Genomic DNA, 17,937 nt, shown 5'->3' with positions numbered 1-17,937 from the left:
ATATCTTTTTTTTTTTTTTTTTTTAAAACATCTTTATTGGGGTATAATTGCTTTACAATGGTGTGTTAGTTTCTGCTTTATAACAAAGTGAATCAGCTATACATATACATATGTTCCCATATGTCTTCCCTCTTGCGTCTCCCTCCCTCCCACTCTCCCCATCCCACCCCTCCAGGCTGTCACAAAGCACCGAGCTAATATCCCTGTGCCTTGCGGCTGCTTCCCCCCAGCTATCTACCTTACTACGTTTCTTATTGTGGTTTTGATTTGCACTTCCCTGATGATTAGTGAGGCTAAGCACCTTTTCATGTACCTGTTGACCATCTGATTATCTTCTTTGGAAAAAATGTCTATTCAGTTCCTTTGTCCATTTGTCAAATTGAATCATTTGTGGAGTTTTTGGTTTGTTTTGGTTTTGCTATTGAGTTGTATGAGTTCTTGACATATATTGATATGAACCCCTATCTGATATATGGTTTGCAAATATTTCTTCTCATTCCATAGGTTGTCTTTTCGTTTTTTTGATTGTTTTGCTGCACAGAAGCTTTTAAGTTTGGTGTAGTCCCACATAGTTTTGATCTTGTTGCTTGTGTTTTAGGTGTCATGTGCAAAAACTCACTGCTAAGGCCCATGTCAAGAGCTTTTTTCCTATGTGTTTTTCTAGCAGTTTTATTGTTTCCAGTCTTACATTTAGGTCTTTGATCAATTTCAAGTTAATTTTTGTGAGTGGTGTAAGGGGTCTAGTTTCATTCTTTTACATGTGTATATCCAATTTTCCCAGCACCATTTATTGAAGAGACTGTCTTTTGACTATATTAGTTGATTGTATATGTATGGGTTTATTTCTGGGCTCTCAATTATGTTCTGTTACTCTATGTGTCTATTTTTATGCCAGTACAACCTTGTTTGTTGACTATAGCTTTATAATGCAGCTGGAAATCAGGAAGTGTTCTTCTTTCTTCTTTCTTAGAGTTGCTTTGGCTATTTGGGGGTTTTGTGCTTTCATATAAATTTTAGGATTGTGTTTCTATTTCTGTAAAAATGCTACTGGGATCTTTATAGAAATTGCTTTGAATCTATACATGACTTTGGGTAATATAGACATTTTAACAATATTAATTCTTCTAATCCATGAATATAGGATTCCTTTCATCAATGTCTTAACAGTTTTCAGCATAGAGATCTTTCACCTCCTTGGTTAAATTGTATCATCTGCAAACAAAGAAAATTTTACATCTTCCTTTAATGTGCTGCTAGAGAATTTTTGCATCTATATTCATCTGGGATATTGGCTTGTAGTTTTCTTTTCTTGTAGTGTTTTTTTCTGGCTTTAGTATCAAGGTAATGCTGGCTTCATAAAATGAGTTTGGGAGTGTTCCCTCCTCTGAAGTTTTGGGGAAGAGTTGGAGAAGGATTGGTGTTAATTCTTCTTTAAATATTTGGTCAAATTCACCAGTGAAGCTATCTGCTCTTGGTCTTTGCTTTCTTGGGAGATTTTTGCTTATTGATTCAATCTCCTCACTAGTAACCGGTCTGTTCAGATTTTCTAATCCTTTATATGCTTTTAATGAGTGGCACAATTTTTAAAAATATATCTTTGCTTTCCTGGAATAAGTACTACTTGGTCGTGATATATTGGATTCAATTTTCTGATCCTTTTGCATCTATGTTACTAAGTGATAGAGGCATATAGTTTTGTTTCTTCAATTTCTGTATCAAAGCAACTAATTTGTAAAGTGATTCAGGTATTTTTCTTTTTCTGTACTCCAGATGTTTTGTATAAAATGAGAATGATCTCTTCCATGGATTCACCCATAAAAATATTTTGGGCCTGGTGCCTATTTTAGGAGGTGACAGTAGTATTTTGATTTAAAATTAATGTTTTTTTTTTTTTTTTTTAATCCTGTTGGGTCTTCTTTTTCTTCATGACCCATACTCAGAGTATCCTTTTCAACTAGGTTTTTGTAATTGCTGTAAGTTGGTTTATAGCAATGGTTTCCAAAGTGTGGGCCCAGGACCAGCAGCTGCATCATCAGTGGGAAGCAAACTGCTTAGAAAAGCCAATTCTTGAGCCCACCTCAAACCTACTGAATTAAAGACTTTGAGAGTGGGGCCCAGCAAACTATGCTTTAATAAACTCTCCAGGGGTTTCTGTAGTTCTCAAACTGTGAAGTTTGAGAACTATAGATTTATACTATTCATCTATATCTGAGGTTACAGCCCATTTTTAAATTCATGAGACTGTTTGAGGCTTTCACATTGTCAAAGTTTTGTCTATTTGATTTCTTTTTGCTGTAGTCTTAACTGTGTTGTCCTTATAGCTTTTGGATTTGAAATTTTAGTTGTTTTTTTTTTTTTTTTCCAGAAATGCATTTGAAGCTACGAATGTTCCTCTAAGTTTCATTTTAGTTGCTTCTCTGTTTTTGGCACATAGTGCTTTCATTTTCATTCAGGTCTAAATGTTTTGTAGTTTCACTTTATTTCATCTTTGACTAATTATTTAAAAAATAAAACCCAGACACATAAGGTTGTGTAACCTCATTTTTTACTTCTGTTTGTATTGTGTTGTAGAGAATATCATCTATGATACTTTTTTGAGGTGTTTAGTTTTAGTTTTCTTTTGTGTAGTCCATGACAAATGTCATGTGTGTTTGAACAGACTGTCTATTCTATGCCTATGTACACATACATATATAAAAATGCTAATGAATAGGAATACATATATAAAATAGGAATACATCTATAAAAATGCTAATGAATTATGTTGTTCATTTCTTCTTTTGTATACTTGAACTGTAAGTTTTCAAGAAGAGGTATATTATTAGAGTCTCTGATTAGGCTATAGATATGACAACTCCTCCTTGCAGTTCTGTTACTTTGTGTGTGTGTGTGTTCTTTTTAAAAAATTTTTATTTTATATTGGACTATGGTTGATTTACAATGTTGTGTAAGTTTCAGGTGTACAGCAGAGTGATTCAGTTATTCATATACACGTATCTATTTTTCAAATTCTCTTCCCATTTATGTTATTACAGAATATTGAGCAGTGTTCCCTGTGCTACACAGCAGACCCTTGTTGGTTATCTATTTTAAATGTAGTAGTGTATACATGTCCATCCCAAACTCCCAGTTTATCCCTCCCCACCTCCACCTTTCCCCTTTGGTAATCATAAGTTTTTCTGTGTCTGTGAGTCTGCTTCTGTTTTGTAAATAAGTTCGTTTGTATCATTTTTTTTGGTTCTGCATATAAGTGATATATGGAAACAATGGAATGTTACTCAGCCATTGAAAAGCAACATGGATGGACCTGGAGATTATCATACTAAGTGAAGTCAGACAGAGAAAGACAAGTATCATATGATATTGCTTTATATTGCAGAATCCAAAAAAAACCTATACAAATGAACTTATTTAGAAAGCAAACAGACTCACAGAATTAGAGAATGAACTTATGGTTACCAGGGGGAGTGGGGGAGGGATAGACTGGGAGTTTGGGATTGACATGATCATATGGTTTTTATTCTTCACTTTGTTAGCATGGTGTATCACACTGAATGATTTGTGGATATTGAAAAATCCTTGTGTCCCTGGGATAAACTCCACTTTACCATGGCATATGATCCTTTTAATGTATTGCTGGATTCAGTTTGCTAGTATTTTGTTGAGGATTTTTGCATCTATATTCATCAGTGATATTGGCCTGTAATTTTCCTTTTTGTGGTATCTTTGTCTGGTTTTGGTATCTGGGTGACAGTAGCCTCATAGAATGTGTTTGGGAGTGTTCCTTCCTCTGCAAGTTTTTGGAAGAGTTTGAGAAGGATGGGTGTTAGCTCTTCTTTAAATGTTTGATAGAATTCACCTGTGAAGCCATCTGGTCCTGGACTCGTTTGTTGGGAATTTTTTAATCACACTCTCAATTTCAGTGCTTGTGATTGGTCTGTTCATATTTTCTATTTCTTCCTGGTTCAGTCTTAGAAGCTTCCATCCTTTTTAAGATTTTGTCCATTTTAGTGGCATATAATTGCTTGTAGTAGTCTCTTAGGATCCTTTGCATTTCTGTGGTGTCAGTTGTAACTTTTCCATTTCTAATTTTATTGATTTGCATCCTCTCCACTTTTTTCTTGATGAGTCAAAGGGTTTATCCATTTTGTTTATCTTCTCAAAGAACCAGCTTTTAGTTTTATTGATCTTTGCTATTGTTTTCTTTGTTTCTATTTCATTTATTTATGCTCTGATCTTTATCATTTCTTTCCTTACTACTAACTTTGGGTTTTGTTTGTTCTTCTTTCTCTAGTTGCTTCAGGCGTAAGGTCAGGTTGTTTATTTGGGACTTTTCTTGCTTCCTGCGGCAAGATTGTATTGCTATAAACTTCCCTCTTAGAACTGCTTTTGCATCATCCTGTTTTCATTGTCATTTGTCTCTAGGTATTTTTTGATTTCTTCAGTGATCCATTGGTTGTTTAGACTCCACATGTTTGTGCTTTTTTCCAGTGTTTATCTTATAGTCGATTTCTAATCTCACAGCACTGTGGTCAGAAAAGATGCTTGATATTGACTGCAATTTTCTTAACTCTACTGAGGCTTGCTTTGTGACCTAAGATGTGATCAATCCTGGAGAATGTTCCATGTGCACTTGAAAAGACTGTGTATTCTGCTGCTTTTGGATGGAATGCTGTATAAATATCATTTAAGGCCTGTGTTTCCTTATTGATTTTCTATCTAGATGATCTGTCCATTGATGAAAGTGGGGTGAAGTCCCCCACTATTATTGTGTCACTGTCAATTTCTCCTTTTATGTCTGTTAGTATTTGCCTTGTATATTGAGTGCTCTTATGTTGGTTACATCTATAGTTACAATTGTTATAATGTTACATTTTGTTTTAAAGTTATGGGTATACCAATTGATGACATGTAACATTTCAGCAAGATAATAATACCTCTTTCTCTTAAGAACTGAAAACAAAGTATTTGCTCTTGTCAGATTTTCTCAGGCTCTGTCTCATAATAAATGAGTTTCGCCCAGTCACATTTATGGTGATTACAGATATGTGTGTTTTTATATCTACCACTGTATTTTGCGTTTGCTGTCTTCCCCCTTTCCTGCTTTCTGTTGAAATGATCAAGTTTTCCTCATTCTGTGGTTGTCTTCCATAGGTTTAAAAACTATATATTTTCTTTTATTCCTGAATAAACCAGACACATTTTTATCACATTTTTCTCACTGACCCCCAACAGTCTGAAATTTTAATTCTACCTTGATATCAAAACATTTTTGTAGTTCGTATTTGTTTAGATTTAGCAGCATGCAGCATGCCTTATTTCTTTTCCGCATTGTATCTCAATAATTCCTTCTGGTATTGTTTGTCTTCTGCGTATTAAAACCTTTAGTAAGTCTACTACGGTTAGTAAGCTTACTGAATCTGTGATTTGAGAATATGTCTGTCATCACACTTGGATGATCACTGAGATAAATTTAACATCCTAGGTTCAAAGTGATTTCCTCTCAGCACTCTGAAGATAATATTTTCTCTTCTAACAAACACTCAACTGTAGGTAATATTTATGACAGTTTTTAGTTTTCATTTTTCTTAGGGGGCATGTGTGTGTGTTTGATGATTGTGTGCTCATCTACTATGGGACAATTCTCAGTGTAACATGAGTAGTAACATTAATCAGCCACGTGAAGATGAAGGTTTCTGCTTACCGCTGGCTTCTACTGCCTAATTTTATTTGTGATTTTTTGAGAGTGACTGTGTTTTTAAATTGACCTTTTATTTTATTTCATAGAAAAGATCTGGAAAGAAGAGTGGCATGGCAGACAGTAACCTCAGATCCAGCTGATTCTAGCAACTGCTCACCAAGCTATTCCAAGATGACCACGTTCTCAAAGATCACAGCTAGGAAGTTGCCCCCAGAAAAATCCCTCCTAAGTGACAGGTAAGTCTGCTGGTGCTGCAATTAGAAGTAGTGCCCATACTCTTAGTTGCTCAGCCAGTGCACAGCACCCCTGGTCTTCAGGGAACAGAAGGAAGGACAAAAGAAAAAAAAAAAGCAGATGATTTCTTTTGAGAGCAAGTAGAAAGGTGAGGAAATGCTGATCCTCCTCCTTGAGCTGCAGTTGGAAAACAAGAGCAGTTAATAGATGCCCCCCCCCCCCCACAAAAAAATATATATCCTGGCTTGAGGCCCCAGGTTGGTAGGAAGCAGGTGCTGCTCTATATCTATAAGGTAATAGAATTACCGTTTTTTTCTAAGTAGGCAGTAATTATAACTGACTGTAATTTGTAATTGCTTGTCTCTGCTAGGAATCTGAATGCCCCTGAATACACATGTGTTATATTAGGAGATTTCCCCCTGCAAAAAATAATTTGTAAGCAGATAAATGGTATTTTTATGAGTCAGCTGGAATAATATCCCCATGTGGGGAGATGTGGTAAAGTGAGCTTTAAAACTAGGTGGGATTCACAGTAGGAAAAAGATAGGCCTTTCATTCCTATGAACTGGGGAAAATAAAAGATGAGACATTTTATCTGAGGCCACATACTTTAAAAATAATATCTCATTATCAATGAAGCAGTAAGAAGATATCCATGCATCCAAAAATAGCACTGTCTATTAGTTCTCTTAAGCACATCACTCAAACCCAAAATAACCTCGCACATGGACGAATCAGATCATTGAGCACACAAGTCCTTGCACTGGAGGAAAGCCCAATGGAAGAGGGATCCAGAAAGATGCTTTTATGTCTTCAACACTGGAGAAGAACCTACACTCAGGTCCAGATCACAACGACTTTGGAGTTCTTGGTGAGCTGAAAAGGGTGTTATCAGAAGTGGGAAGTCTAAGGCAAGCCAGCGAAATAAGTAATTTTCAAAAGTAGAAGGAAGGAGATAAGATGCACTTTGAGTGGCACAAACATCAGATGAAGAGAAATGGCTAGAGTTCACAGACCAATCTGCAAAAAACTTGCCCGTTTCCTTCAAGAAAATAGATAAATGGCAGGCTGTTTAGGGGGTGAACCTGCTTCTGAATGTTTAACAAGAATAATTCGTGTTGTAGCTGTCAGCTCTCTTTTTAAAAAGCAAGGGAAGCAGTGCAGGCTCTTTTTTGGGCAAACAAATGATGTGTCTCTGATGTCTCAGCAACGGCCTGTTCTGCGTGCTGCACAAAGGAGGGTATGGAGCTAAAGGGAACCTTCAACAGCCAGCATTTGTTACCTTGGCCACAGATTTGCATGTCAGGGAAAAAACACACTCGCACAACCCACTTGCTTCCACCTCAACATTTGGACAAAAGATAAGAGGAGAAACCTAGAGACAGGGTCCAGTGATCATGCACATGAAACAGAAATGTGTTTACGTGCACTCGAGTCCTTGGACCCTGTCTGATAAACTTAGAAGGGACTCGGCTCATCGTCCTCCTTGAATGGACAACTTGATCTGCAGAATGTAGGAAATTCTAGAATTTATAGAGCTTATCATTTTAACTTGGAAGGAACCCTTGAGAGCTCCGTTTAATGGCCATACCTGAAAGAAGGAAAAGCCAAGATCAGGGAGGGGTTAGCTCGATTTCAGCCCGGTGACCTGCCCACTGGTCGTGGGCTGACCTCTGACGTCTCCTCCCGCTGATGGAGCATGCAGCGTTTCTCAGCCAGCTAACTGAGCCTCAGAGTATGTCCTGCGGACTGCCGCATAGTACCAGCTTCCTGGAAGAGCCCTGTCTCGGGTAATAGGAGGCAGTCCTTTCACAAAACACTGGTCCCTAATTGAATAACCATGGCTGTGCTCAATATTGCAAGAGACACGGGTGGTTTAATTAGTTGTTTAAATGAGTGGCAAGAAATGGTACCTACCCAACAGGCTTTTCCCCTTGTTCAGCTTCTGAATCCTGTTCATCTCATTCTGGCAAGGGAGACCTAAAAATAATTTATGAAAGTCAGTTTCCAGATGGTAAGGGATATGATTGCTAATGACTGGTTTCACTCTTGACACACCTGGGAGTGGAATTACTTCATCTGCTGTGCAGCTATGCAGCAAAACAAACTCAGGCCATTTTAGTGGCACTAATTTTACAAAAACAACATTTTATACCACTAGGTACTTAAAATAGTATTCGGGGGCTACTTGCACTGCATAGGAATCTTTCTTCCCACCAACCAGTCAAGCAAATACCAAGTGTCTAGTCAGTGATTTCATTATTTACTTCCTTATATAAAGAAAAAAAGTCTCTTATCAGCCAAGACTTCTATGAGCTGAGAACCAGGATAAAATGTTACTAGTGGGGACGTGTGTTGAATCCACAGACTGGGACAAATACTTAATCTACCTCAGGTCTTACTGCAGGATAGAAAGACGATCAGAATGGCTACTTCCGACCTCATGGCTCGCTACCCCAGGAAAGTAAAACACAGGCCTCAAGGGACAACTATGAAGATACAGAAGAGATCTAGAGGGACAGAAGGGTGACACCTTAACTCTGGGCTTTGCCACCTCCTAGGTAAGTACTTTGGGCCTGTCTCTTTATCCCTCTCAGCCTCCATGTCTTCAGTGATAAAACGTGTGTTATTACAAACGAGCTCAAAACTGTCCATTCTCAAGTGAAGGGCTGATACAGTGGGAGCCACAGGGCTAAAGTAGGGCATATGAAAGTGTGTGGTACCCTTTTGACTTCCACTCCAAGTAAAAAGAAAGGCGACCTCACTAATCTTAACTAATCTTAATTTTACTATGACCGGCCTTTGCAGATGCTGTGGCTCTGCTATTTGCTCATGGTTCTCCAGCAAAGACCATGACATTTGGATTCTCAGAGCACTTACCCTACCTCTGTAAGTACAAGTGTGGAGTCTGCAGAAGGTACCTGAGTGCCTGTTTACATCTGTTACCCTTCGGATTTCACAATGCCACCTGGTCTTGCTTCTCATTCCTTGAGAGAAACTATCAAGTACATGTTTTTGACTTCTGGGTTTAAGATGATTTCGGAGTACAGGAGAAAGATACCACCTGAAACCAACAAAAAAGAGACCCAAACTCCATCTTTCTTTGATGATTAAAAGTAGCATCTAGGGCTTCCCTGGTGGCGCAGTGGTTGAGAGTCCGCCTGCCGATGCAGGGGACACGGGTTCGTGCCCTGGTCCGGGAGGATCCCACATGCCACGGAGCAGCTAGGCCCGTGAGCCAGGGCCGCTGAGCCTGCGCGTCCGGAGCCTGTGCTCCGCAATGGGAGAGGCCACAACAGTGAGAGGCCCGTGTGCCGCAAAAAAAAAAAAAGTAGCATCTATAGCAAATAATGAACATTCACTGAATTCTCAGAATGCACCAGCTAATGTTTTGGAACTTTCTCCTAATTAATTTAATCTTTACAGTCACCATATGAGGTAGGTACAAATGGAAATGCTCATCTCCCTATGAAGAAATACAGAGAAAAAAATCTTCAGGCATTTAGAAGACGGCTCCTGAAGGAGCAGCACTATCATAAACACTGCCAGTTCCCCAGGAAGAACGTCTCTAATTGTCAGGCCCCTTTCTCAAACGGTCTTTAAAAACTCTACTTATAAGTAGAAATGAATCAAGACTGAGACCTACTAAAAATGCTGCAAGAAAAAGGAGCGAACAAGAACAAACTTCAGATGAAAAACTTGTGACAGAAAATGTATGCTGCCGAGAAGAAAATATTTACCAAAGATTCTAATGAAAAAAGACCGTCTACAAGTATTTTAATGCACAGATACAAAAGCTCAAGGATATAAATGACATAAAGAGGAAAATTAAGCCGTTAAAGAAAGGAAGGCTATATCTGAAGCAACAAAACTGATGTGAAACGTCCATGTGACTGATGAGAAGAGACTAAACACGTGGGACAAAAAAGTTTTAATTCTAGAGCTCGAAAGAGCATAACATGTCTCAGGAAAAAGTGATTGATGTAGCCTGAGCAAAACTAAAACATGTCCAAGGAAGTTCATAGCCGTGAAAGGTAAAGAATCCTTTTGACCTCCAGGCAAAATGGGTACATCACCACCAAAAGGGAGAAAAGTTCGTATGGGTTTACTCTTTCAGTAACTACATCCAGGGCTAGGAGAATAACATTAAAGTATCAAGAGAGCAAACTATGATTCCAGGAAGTTTATACTTAGCATCTTTGCTTCTGTATAAAGGAAATTTATATATTTTCCAACATTCAAAGGCTAATTCCCATGAGAACTTCTGAAAAAACTTCTAAAACTTGGCAATAAAGAATGATCTCAGTCAGCACGAAGAGGGTTTAAAAGTGCTCTTTCAAAGCTTTATTGGGCCAAAGAGGTACCCAGATCCTTAACTGTAGAATATCTACAAATTAACCATAATAAAAATACAAACTATGAATACCCATGGCCTATAGCTAAAGGAGTACTTTACTTTGGAGGAAAACTTTACCCTCAAGTACGTACATTAAAAATATAGGAAATAATAAAGAAAGGTGAGGGTAAATAGAACTCCCAAAGTTGGTTCTGGGTCAGGAAGGGAGGTGGTAGGAACTTTATCAAAAAAATAAAGGAACTAACTTAAGAAAATGGGAGAAGTACACAAAATAAGAAACAAAGAATGACACCAAATTATTTTGCTCAACTCCTCCTAGATGCTGTTCTTTTCCATAGGTGGGTCCTTGCTCCCTCCCACAGTTGCTGAAAGGGCAGCCTATCTGGAGACATCGCATGTGGCCAGGGGCTCAGCTGTGTCTTGTGGTTAAGGCAGTTACTTCCCTCTCAGGGCCCTGGCATTACCCCTCCGGGTGAAGTATTAGTGTATTAGCAATGAGGCTTTGCTTCATTCAGCCTCAACCTGGAGCTAAAGCCACATGAATTAGTATGAACTCGAGCCCAAAGCTATCATTAAGCTTAATGCTGAACCACCACAAGCATTCCTATTGAAGTAAAAAGCATGGCTATTATGTAACATCGATTTGGAAGAACTAGCTGATGTGATTAGAAAGAAATGAGGTACAAAAATTGAAAAGAGAAAACACTATCACTATTTGCAGATAATATGAGTGCACACCTGAAAAATTCAAGGAAACCAACCAGAATAACCATCATAAATAAAGTGAGGATTTAGTATGGTGGCCGGGGACAAATTTAATAGTGAAGCAATCACCAGTGAGGAAATATAATGGGAAAAAATGGATTGTCTATACTGGCAACAACAATAAACATAAGGGAAGTATAACAGCTGCGAAAACAAACCCTGTTCTAGGATAAAAGGGTTCAATATTATATAGCTGTCAACTCTCTAGATTAATCTAATTTTGCCTAATTCTAAAAAAAATACCAGTAAGTAAGTTTTTTTTTAATTGAATGAACTGATTATAAAATTCAAAGAGTTCAAACATATAGGACATATAACGATATTCTGAAAAAAGGTTAATGGTAGGAGAGAGTGGTCCACTAAATAATAAAACATGTCAATTAGTAGGACAGAGCACCCAGGAATAGACAGATATACAAAGAGCATATAGGAGTTTTATATATGATAGAGGAAGCATTTCAAACTAGTGGGAGAAAGATGGGTTAGTCAATTAATGACAAATGGGCAAGTGGACAACCATCTCAAGGGATCGGGACTGGGACCCTACTTGACTGCATACACACAAAAAACTAAAGTGATAAAAGATTTCTGTAAACAAACAAAACCCCACAAAGGTACTAAAGAAAAGAAGAGAATTGCTTTACTATCTCACAGTGGGAAATGCCTTTCTAAGCTTAAAGTAAGCCTTATGGCTTCTAAGAAGCCCCAAAATAAAAGATGGAGCCCAAAATAAAAGATGGAGAAATCTAACTATCTTAAAATTTTAAATTTCACCCTAGCGAAAACGCACATAGTCCAATTTGGGGAAAAAAACTATTTGCAATACCTATGATGAGACCAATTCTGATGTCTTAGTATAGAGAGAGTTCCTACTGAAACCAAACAGAAACACCTAAGGACCTAATCTGAAGAAAATGTACCAAAAAACGAAGACATGAAGGATCTTACACTGACTTTGGGAATTATGTAGCAAAGGTTTCCACGCCCGTCTTACAGATGGAAAAGCTGAGGCACAACAGTTAAAAGATTTTCCTAAAAGGAGGAGTGGAATATCACACTCCTTAATTATGCTCCTGGGTTTTCCCTACCAAGCTGAAAGTGGAGGTCAATGAGGAGGAAAGAGTATTTGCTTTATTCTCTAGCTGTGTCTTTCTGCTTGCTGATCCTTGTCTATCTCCCCAGGACATGATAGGGGGCCCTTCCCTGCACAGCATGGTGGCCCTGCCCTCTGGGCCCTACCTCCCTCCTGCCTTACCTCCAGGCTTCTGGAAGCAGTAGCACCACTCATTGTTAGAGAGCTTGCCATCCTTGAAGGAGTCACAGGAATTGAAGAGAGGCTTGATACAGGGCTCATACTTATCCAGGTAGATGGCGTTGATCTCTGAGTGGTCAAGCAGGAGGTCATAGTTCATGTCCAACTTGTTGAACATCCAGCCCAGGGAGTCCTTGCAGATGGGAAGGATGCTGGTGTCAAACCCTGTAGAGGGAAGGACATGTCTCAGCTGCCACCAAGCCCACTCTCTCATGCCCTGCTTGCTCCCCAGCTTTCTGCCCCCAGAGGAGCCCCAGGGCCCACCCTCTCCACCTCCTCCCCTGGTGCTTTACCCCTCCACGGGTACAGTCTCAGTAGCCTTCTACCAGAACATGTGGTGGTGGTTGGTTGGTTTTTAAATGAAACAGTCTAAAATGTGCTAAAACAGAAGTCAGCATTTGAGGAGAATATATTCTAAAGGGAATAAATCCCCAATCCTAATTTATCTGTGATGTAAATAGGGATTTTTCATTTACCAGACTTGCTTAAAACAGGGGATGCCTGAAAAAGGAAGAGTACAAACATGGTGAGTAAGAGGACTAACGGATAATACTGCAAACTATGCTTTTATATTGAGGAAAAAAAACTACTTGAAAAATCAAAACAAAAGAACTATCGTAAAAGGATGGCAGTGAGATGAAACTATGTGGTACAATCCAGAAGCAGTGATTATATCCCAAAGGACTGTTCAATCCAAGCAGTCTGAACATTAATGGGAAAACAAGCCAGGGTACCTGCCTCTGTTCCCCATTTTTCTTTTCTGCAATCCCCTCAAGAGATACATGACATGGAAGCATGCATGACTCAGAAAATTATTTCTTTTTATTTCCCGAGGTGCGGGGAGGAGGGTTGGTTTTCTTAGAGAATTATTTGTTTCTACAGTGGAAACTGTAGGCGCTCGAATAATAACACTTGGCTTAACACTCGGGATACTGAGTGTACTGTAGACAAACCCCAGAGAAGGCATACCCCACATGTAAAACTCATCTTTCTTTCGGAATCAAAGCACCAGGCAATGTTAAATTATTCCATAATCTGGATTTCTAGGACTGGTTTTCTTTTCTTTTGTGTTACTGAAGGCACTCTTCTCAGCATTTTATAATTATCTCACTGAATCCTTCTAACAGCCCTAAGAGATGATGCTTTGTCTTCCCTATGGATTACAGAAAAGAAGCTCAAGATTTAAGTTACTTGCTCAAGGTCATACAATTGTGGGGCTGGAATTCAAGCCCAGGTGGCCCAACCCTCAGTCTACATTCTCAGTCCCTCCTCTCCCAGGGCTGCCTCTGCTTCGCATGACACAGGAGCCTCCTACGCCGAGGACATCCAGTTGGCTTGGGCGCCAAGTTTAGGGATGAGCAATGCAAGGGCTGCCACAGTGACTGTCACTGAGGATCCTGATGGGATCGATTGACCCTCTAGGGTTGTAACCTAGAGCCTGCTCATCAGGCTCTATGTGCCTCACCAGAAACCTCTGCTTAGTCAGCAGGATATAAGACAGAGCAAAGCGTGCCCACCCTTTAAAGTAGCATCTTTACAACAGGGTCTTGGCTGTCCAGAAGCCAGTACAGGCACACAGGAAGTGCTCAACAGAAGAACTTGTTGAGAGAAGTTTCCTAGCTACGGCAAAGTTTAACTTACCTGTTCCAACATACAAAAATCTTTCCATTTTTAAATTTATACCTTTTGATATCTTAAAGCACATCTTAGGAAAGATCCTGATTTTCAAGAAGAGAGACTATGGAACATCATCTGGCCTCTTCTTTGACTGAAGGTCATGACTGAACAATCTCTGTGATGATGATGTCCTCAGGGGCGACTGAATAAAGCAAGATAATTGACTCTGACACTAAATGGCTCCACACTTTTCTACAGAATATTTTATGTAGTATGCATCAATGTTGTAGGATATTACCATTTTAATACACAGGAAAGAGAAATTTTAATACTGCTGACTGACCACTGAAAAGAAGTGCCAAATTTGGAAGGCTCTAGAAAAGGGGCACCTGCATCTGATATCCAGGGGAACAGAGCAGCCCTTCTGGTTGGCCCCGAGCTCATGGCATTTCTAGGGTTCCGTGGTTTTCCCCTTCAGAACTCCTGGACTGACAAAAACGTCTCTCCCTCCTGTGCCTCGTGGGCTAACCAAGTGTCATTCCTTTATATCCCTTGGCTTCAGTTGCTTCAGGACATCCAACCTAAAAACCTCTTCAGGGACTTGATTTGCCTGTGGCCAAGGGCAGGCCTTTTGCAGGCTCCCTGGGAGGCAGAAGGGACCTCCCACGACTGGAGGCTGCGAGGAGCAGCTCTTTCACGTCAATCTGCTCTTCATTGAAAGGTCGTTCAGAAAGCCGAGGGCCTCAGTGGCTCCTGGAAGACCCCTGGGAAAAGCTTCTAGAGACTACCTGTGAATTAACTGCCCACAAACTCCCAAGGAAACCTTTGGCAGGGATGGAAAGAAAGACTCTTTCTTACATCCCCCTTCCCACAGATACTACAACCCCAGGACCCACTCTTTGGACACTCAGCATTTGCTTCCCAGAATCTACCTTTCCCTTAAGGTAAAAAAGTTCCAAACTGGTGAAAGAATTGTCCCCTAGGATCAACATTCTCTACTAGTATCTCTAGATGGCTATGAACAGCAAAGGATAAACCCGAAATTAAGAAGATCATTCTAATTTGGCCTGAAGGCCAGATGCTGGTTAAACTCTGGGTCCCACCAATTACCAGTATCACTTCTTACCTACTTAGTTCAACCCAGGAGCATTACGTTCAGAAATCCTGTCCACACAAGCGTGGCATCAGGGATGGGGTGAGATACTCTCTGCTTGAAATAACGTGTGTTTTTATATTTTGACAAATCAATATAAAAATCTCTACACAGAAGAGGCTGTGGCAAAGCTCCGCGCAGCTCGACAATTGTGTTGTTGACTAAAGCCGTTCTGTGCCAATCGGCCACAGTGTGCAGGAGCCCTCCCCTAATGGCCTTTGCGTTAAAGGCAGTGAGAGGCTCTGTCAAGGTACAAACAGGCAGACCTACTCTGAGTCTTCTCTCCAGCTTCTGGAGAGGCTCTGGGTATGGTCTCTGCCAGTTCAGTGATGGCGGAGGGAACACTTGTCTGGGAGTTTATCTATGGAAAACAAAATGCACTCTGATTAACGTCCATAGAGCTAAGTTATCAAAGATGTTTGCTACCGTGTTGCTTATAATAGCTGAAGATTAGGAGCAACTTCAAAGCTCCCAAATAAAGGTCTAATTACATAAATTATGTTGTATCTATACACAGAGATTCTATATAGTGATTACAAGGCAGAATTCAACAGCCTAGAAAGATAGTGTATTGCTGGGTGATAAAAGAAGGCCATAAGACAGTCTGTAAAGTGTGTGTGAGTGTATATACATACACACACAGACATAAAGATTTTTTTCTACGTGGCAAGGGAACATTTGAAGTATATGCCACGCCACGACGTGCTTACAATTGTTAAAAGGCTGTGTTTCTATACATTTTTTAATTGAAGTATGGTTGATGTACAATATTTTGTTAGTTTCAGGGGTACAGCATAGTGATTCAGTATTTTTGCAGGTTATTACAAGACAATGGCTATAATTCCCTATGTTATATAGTATATTGTTGCTTATCTATTTTATACACAGTAGTTTGTTATTTTGGTATCTTTACTTAAATGCATTTTCCAAAAGGACTGTACTAAGCACGTGATAATTTTGCAAGCAGACTTTAAAAAACGTTAAGTTGTAGTATTTTCTTGATTCTAAGGCATTTCCCTCTCCTCCAATATTTCTGAAACTGGGGCATACTTCAAGTCAGTGTCTACATTTAACTTAGTGTTTCTTTTAACAACAGCATCTTAGGGCGGTCAGTCAACAACAGCCGATAACTGAGGAGGGAATGTGGTGTTTAAAATGAGGTAAATTAGCGAGAGTAAAGCGGTCTTACTGCCTTGGGCTGTGTCGGAGCTGGTGGGCTTGACGACCCTGTTTGCATCCTCGTGGAGGGCTCCAAACCAGTCTTTGAGCCGGGAAGCGAGGTTCCTCAACTCCTTGTCCGTGCAGGCTGGAGAAAAGAAGATGGAAGAAACAGTGAGTCCGTGGGCCTTCTCCTCGTTTGAACTCTCTGCTCTCAACATGTGATGCTCCTAACAGACCTCCCTCTCCAACCAGGATATAGCTCCTTATGCCACTGTGAAAATGCCCCAAAGATGCTGCTCGCACAGGTAAAGAGTATGACAAAGTGAGAGCCGAGACGCCCATGGCAAGCGGCGCCATGCACAACCGAACTTGGACTGCCTTGGCACTCTGAAAGCAAGCTGGGATGGCCTCGCGATCATGCACCAGCCTCCAAAGACCGTCACGGGTCCCTTTTGCTAACCCGATCAAGCTTGCTATTGCAGTTGCCAGAGAAGATGTTTTCCACTGAACTCATGGCAAGAGATTAACATTTAGGAACAGCTAATGCTCTTAGGGAAAGGCTGCCTGGGACACCAAAAGATCCCAGTGAGAGCGACTCTCGATTTCGCTTTAGCCCGCGTTTGGGTTTGTGGATGTGGCTTATGTTGCCGGCTTTTGAACAGACTGACTTGACTTTTCCCTATGGAGAGATGGATGCCTTGTCCCTGGAAGAGTCCTTTCTATATGCAGCCCATCTTTAGCTATCCGGCTTATCTTTTACGGTATGACAGAGCAAGGCCAACGAATACTCCTGAGAGCAAGAAGAAAATCCAGATGGGTGGATGGGTAGGTGGGTGCGGGCTATTTGACAGTCTCATAGAGAGCTAAGACTGGAGGAGAGAAATCCCCAAAGGAGGGACAGTGGTGCAGAGGAGGGAGCTGACTTTCCCTAGCTGCCTGATTTTACCCTAATTCTGGGTGCTGAGAGTTCTGACAAAGGGTCCAGGCAGTGGGCCGCTCCCAAGAGGCAGAAAAACCAGCAATGCATTTAGCAGTTGTTCGCATCCGGAGGGACAGGAATTAGAGACCTGAGGAGGTAAAGCCTCAGTAAATAGGAAGTGAACCCCACAACTGTCAGTTTTCCCAAATTCTAAAGCTGCAGGAGTCAGGCTGTGAAGCCAAGCAAGCCACATTACAATGCAGAGCCAGGTTCTGAATGTCTCATGGTGCTGACAAGATGTAGATTAAGGCTAGAACCTCTCAGTGCGGAGAGACCCCAGTGGAAGGCACGGGGGCAGTGACCAACGAGCAGAGGGTCTCGCTCAAACTCCCATCCAGCCTTCACTAAGTGCAGCGTCTCACTCAACGGAGGCGACCAGCCCCCATCTGAGCTGCAAAGGGATGAATCCCCTCCAGAAGACAACACGATGCAGAGCCTCTCCTCATTTTTATAGTTCATGTCTGCTTGCAGGAAAGCCCATCTTTCCTGAGCCTGGGGCTTGGTCCTTGATGGAGAACACGAGCCAAACCTCCCAGCCCTCAGGCAGGAAAGGACCTCTCTTGCCCTCCATCTGAGGGGAGGTGGTGAGCAGACCCAGACTGGGTCTGTGCAACCTCAGTGCACATGTATAGCTGCTTCCTTCCTTCCAGCCGGGAGC

The 17,937-nt window shown here is 40.6% G+C and overlaps 1 protein-coding gene across 1 annotated transcript in view; it reads right to left on the bottom strand.

The window, feature by feature from the left end:
* SPOCK1 (SPARC (osteonectin), cwcv and kazal like domains proteoglycan 1) overlaps positions 1-17,937 on the bottom strand; it is a 567,180-nt gene that overhangs the window by 5,241 nt on the left and 544,002 nt on the right. Inside the window, exons 6-8 of the mRNA XM_032629178.1 lie at positions 16,329-16,445; positions 12,313-12,534; positions 7,853-7,915 (exon numbers count right to left, since the gene is read on the bottom strand). Coding sequence (XP_032485069.1) covers positions 7,853-7,915; positions 12,313-12,534; positions 16,329-16,445 — 402 coding nt within the window. The remainder of the gene's footprint in view (positions 1-7,852; positions 7,916-12,312; positions 12,535-16,328; positions 16,446-17,937) is intronic.

The sequence above is a fragment of the Phocoena sinus genome, chromosome 3 (genome assembly GCF_008692025.1).
Source record: "Phocoena sinus isolate mPhoSin1 chromosome 3, mPhoSin1.pri, whole genome shotgun sequence".
Classification (NCBI taxonomy): Eukaryota; Metazoa; Chordata; class Mammalia; order Artiodactyla; family Phocoenidae; genus Phocoena; species Phocoena sinus.
Note: the sequence above shows the minus strand (reverse complement) of the source record. Positions and strands in the feature narration are given on the sequence as shown.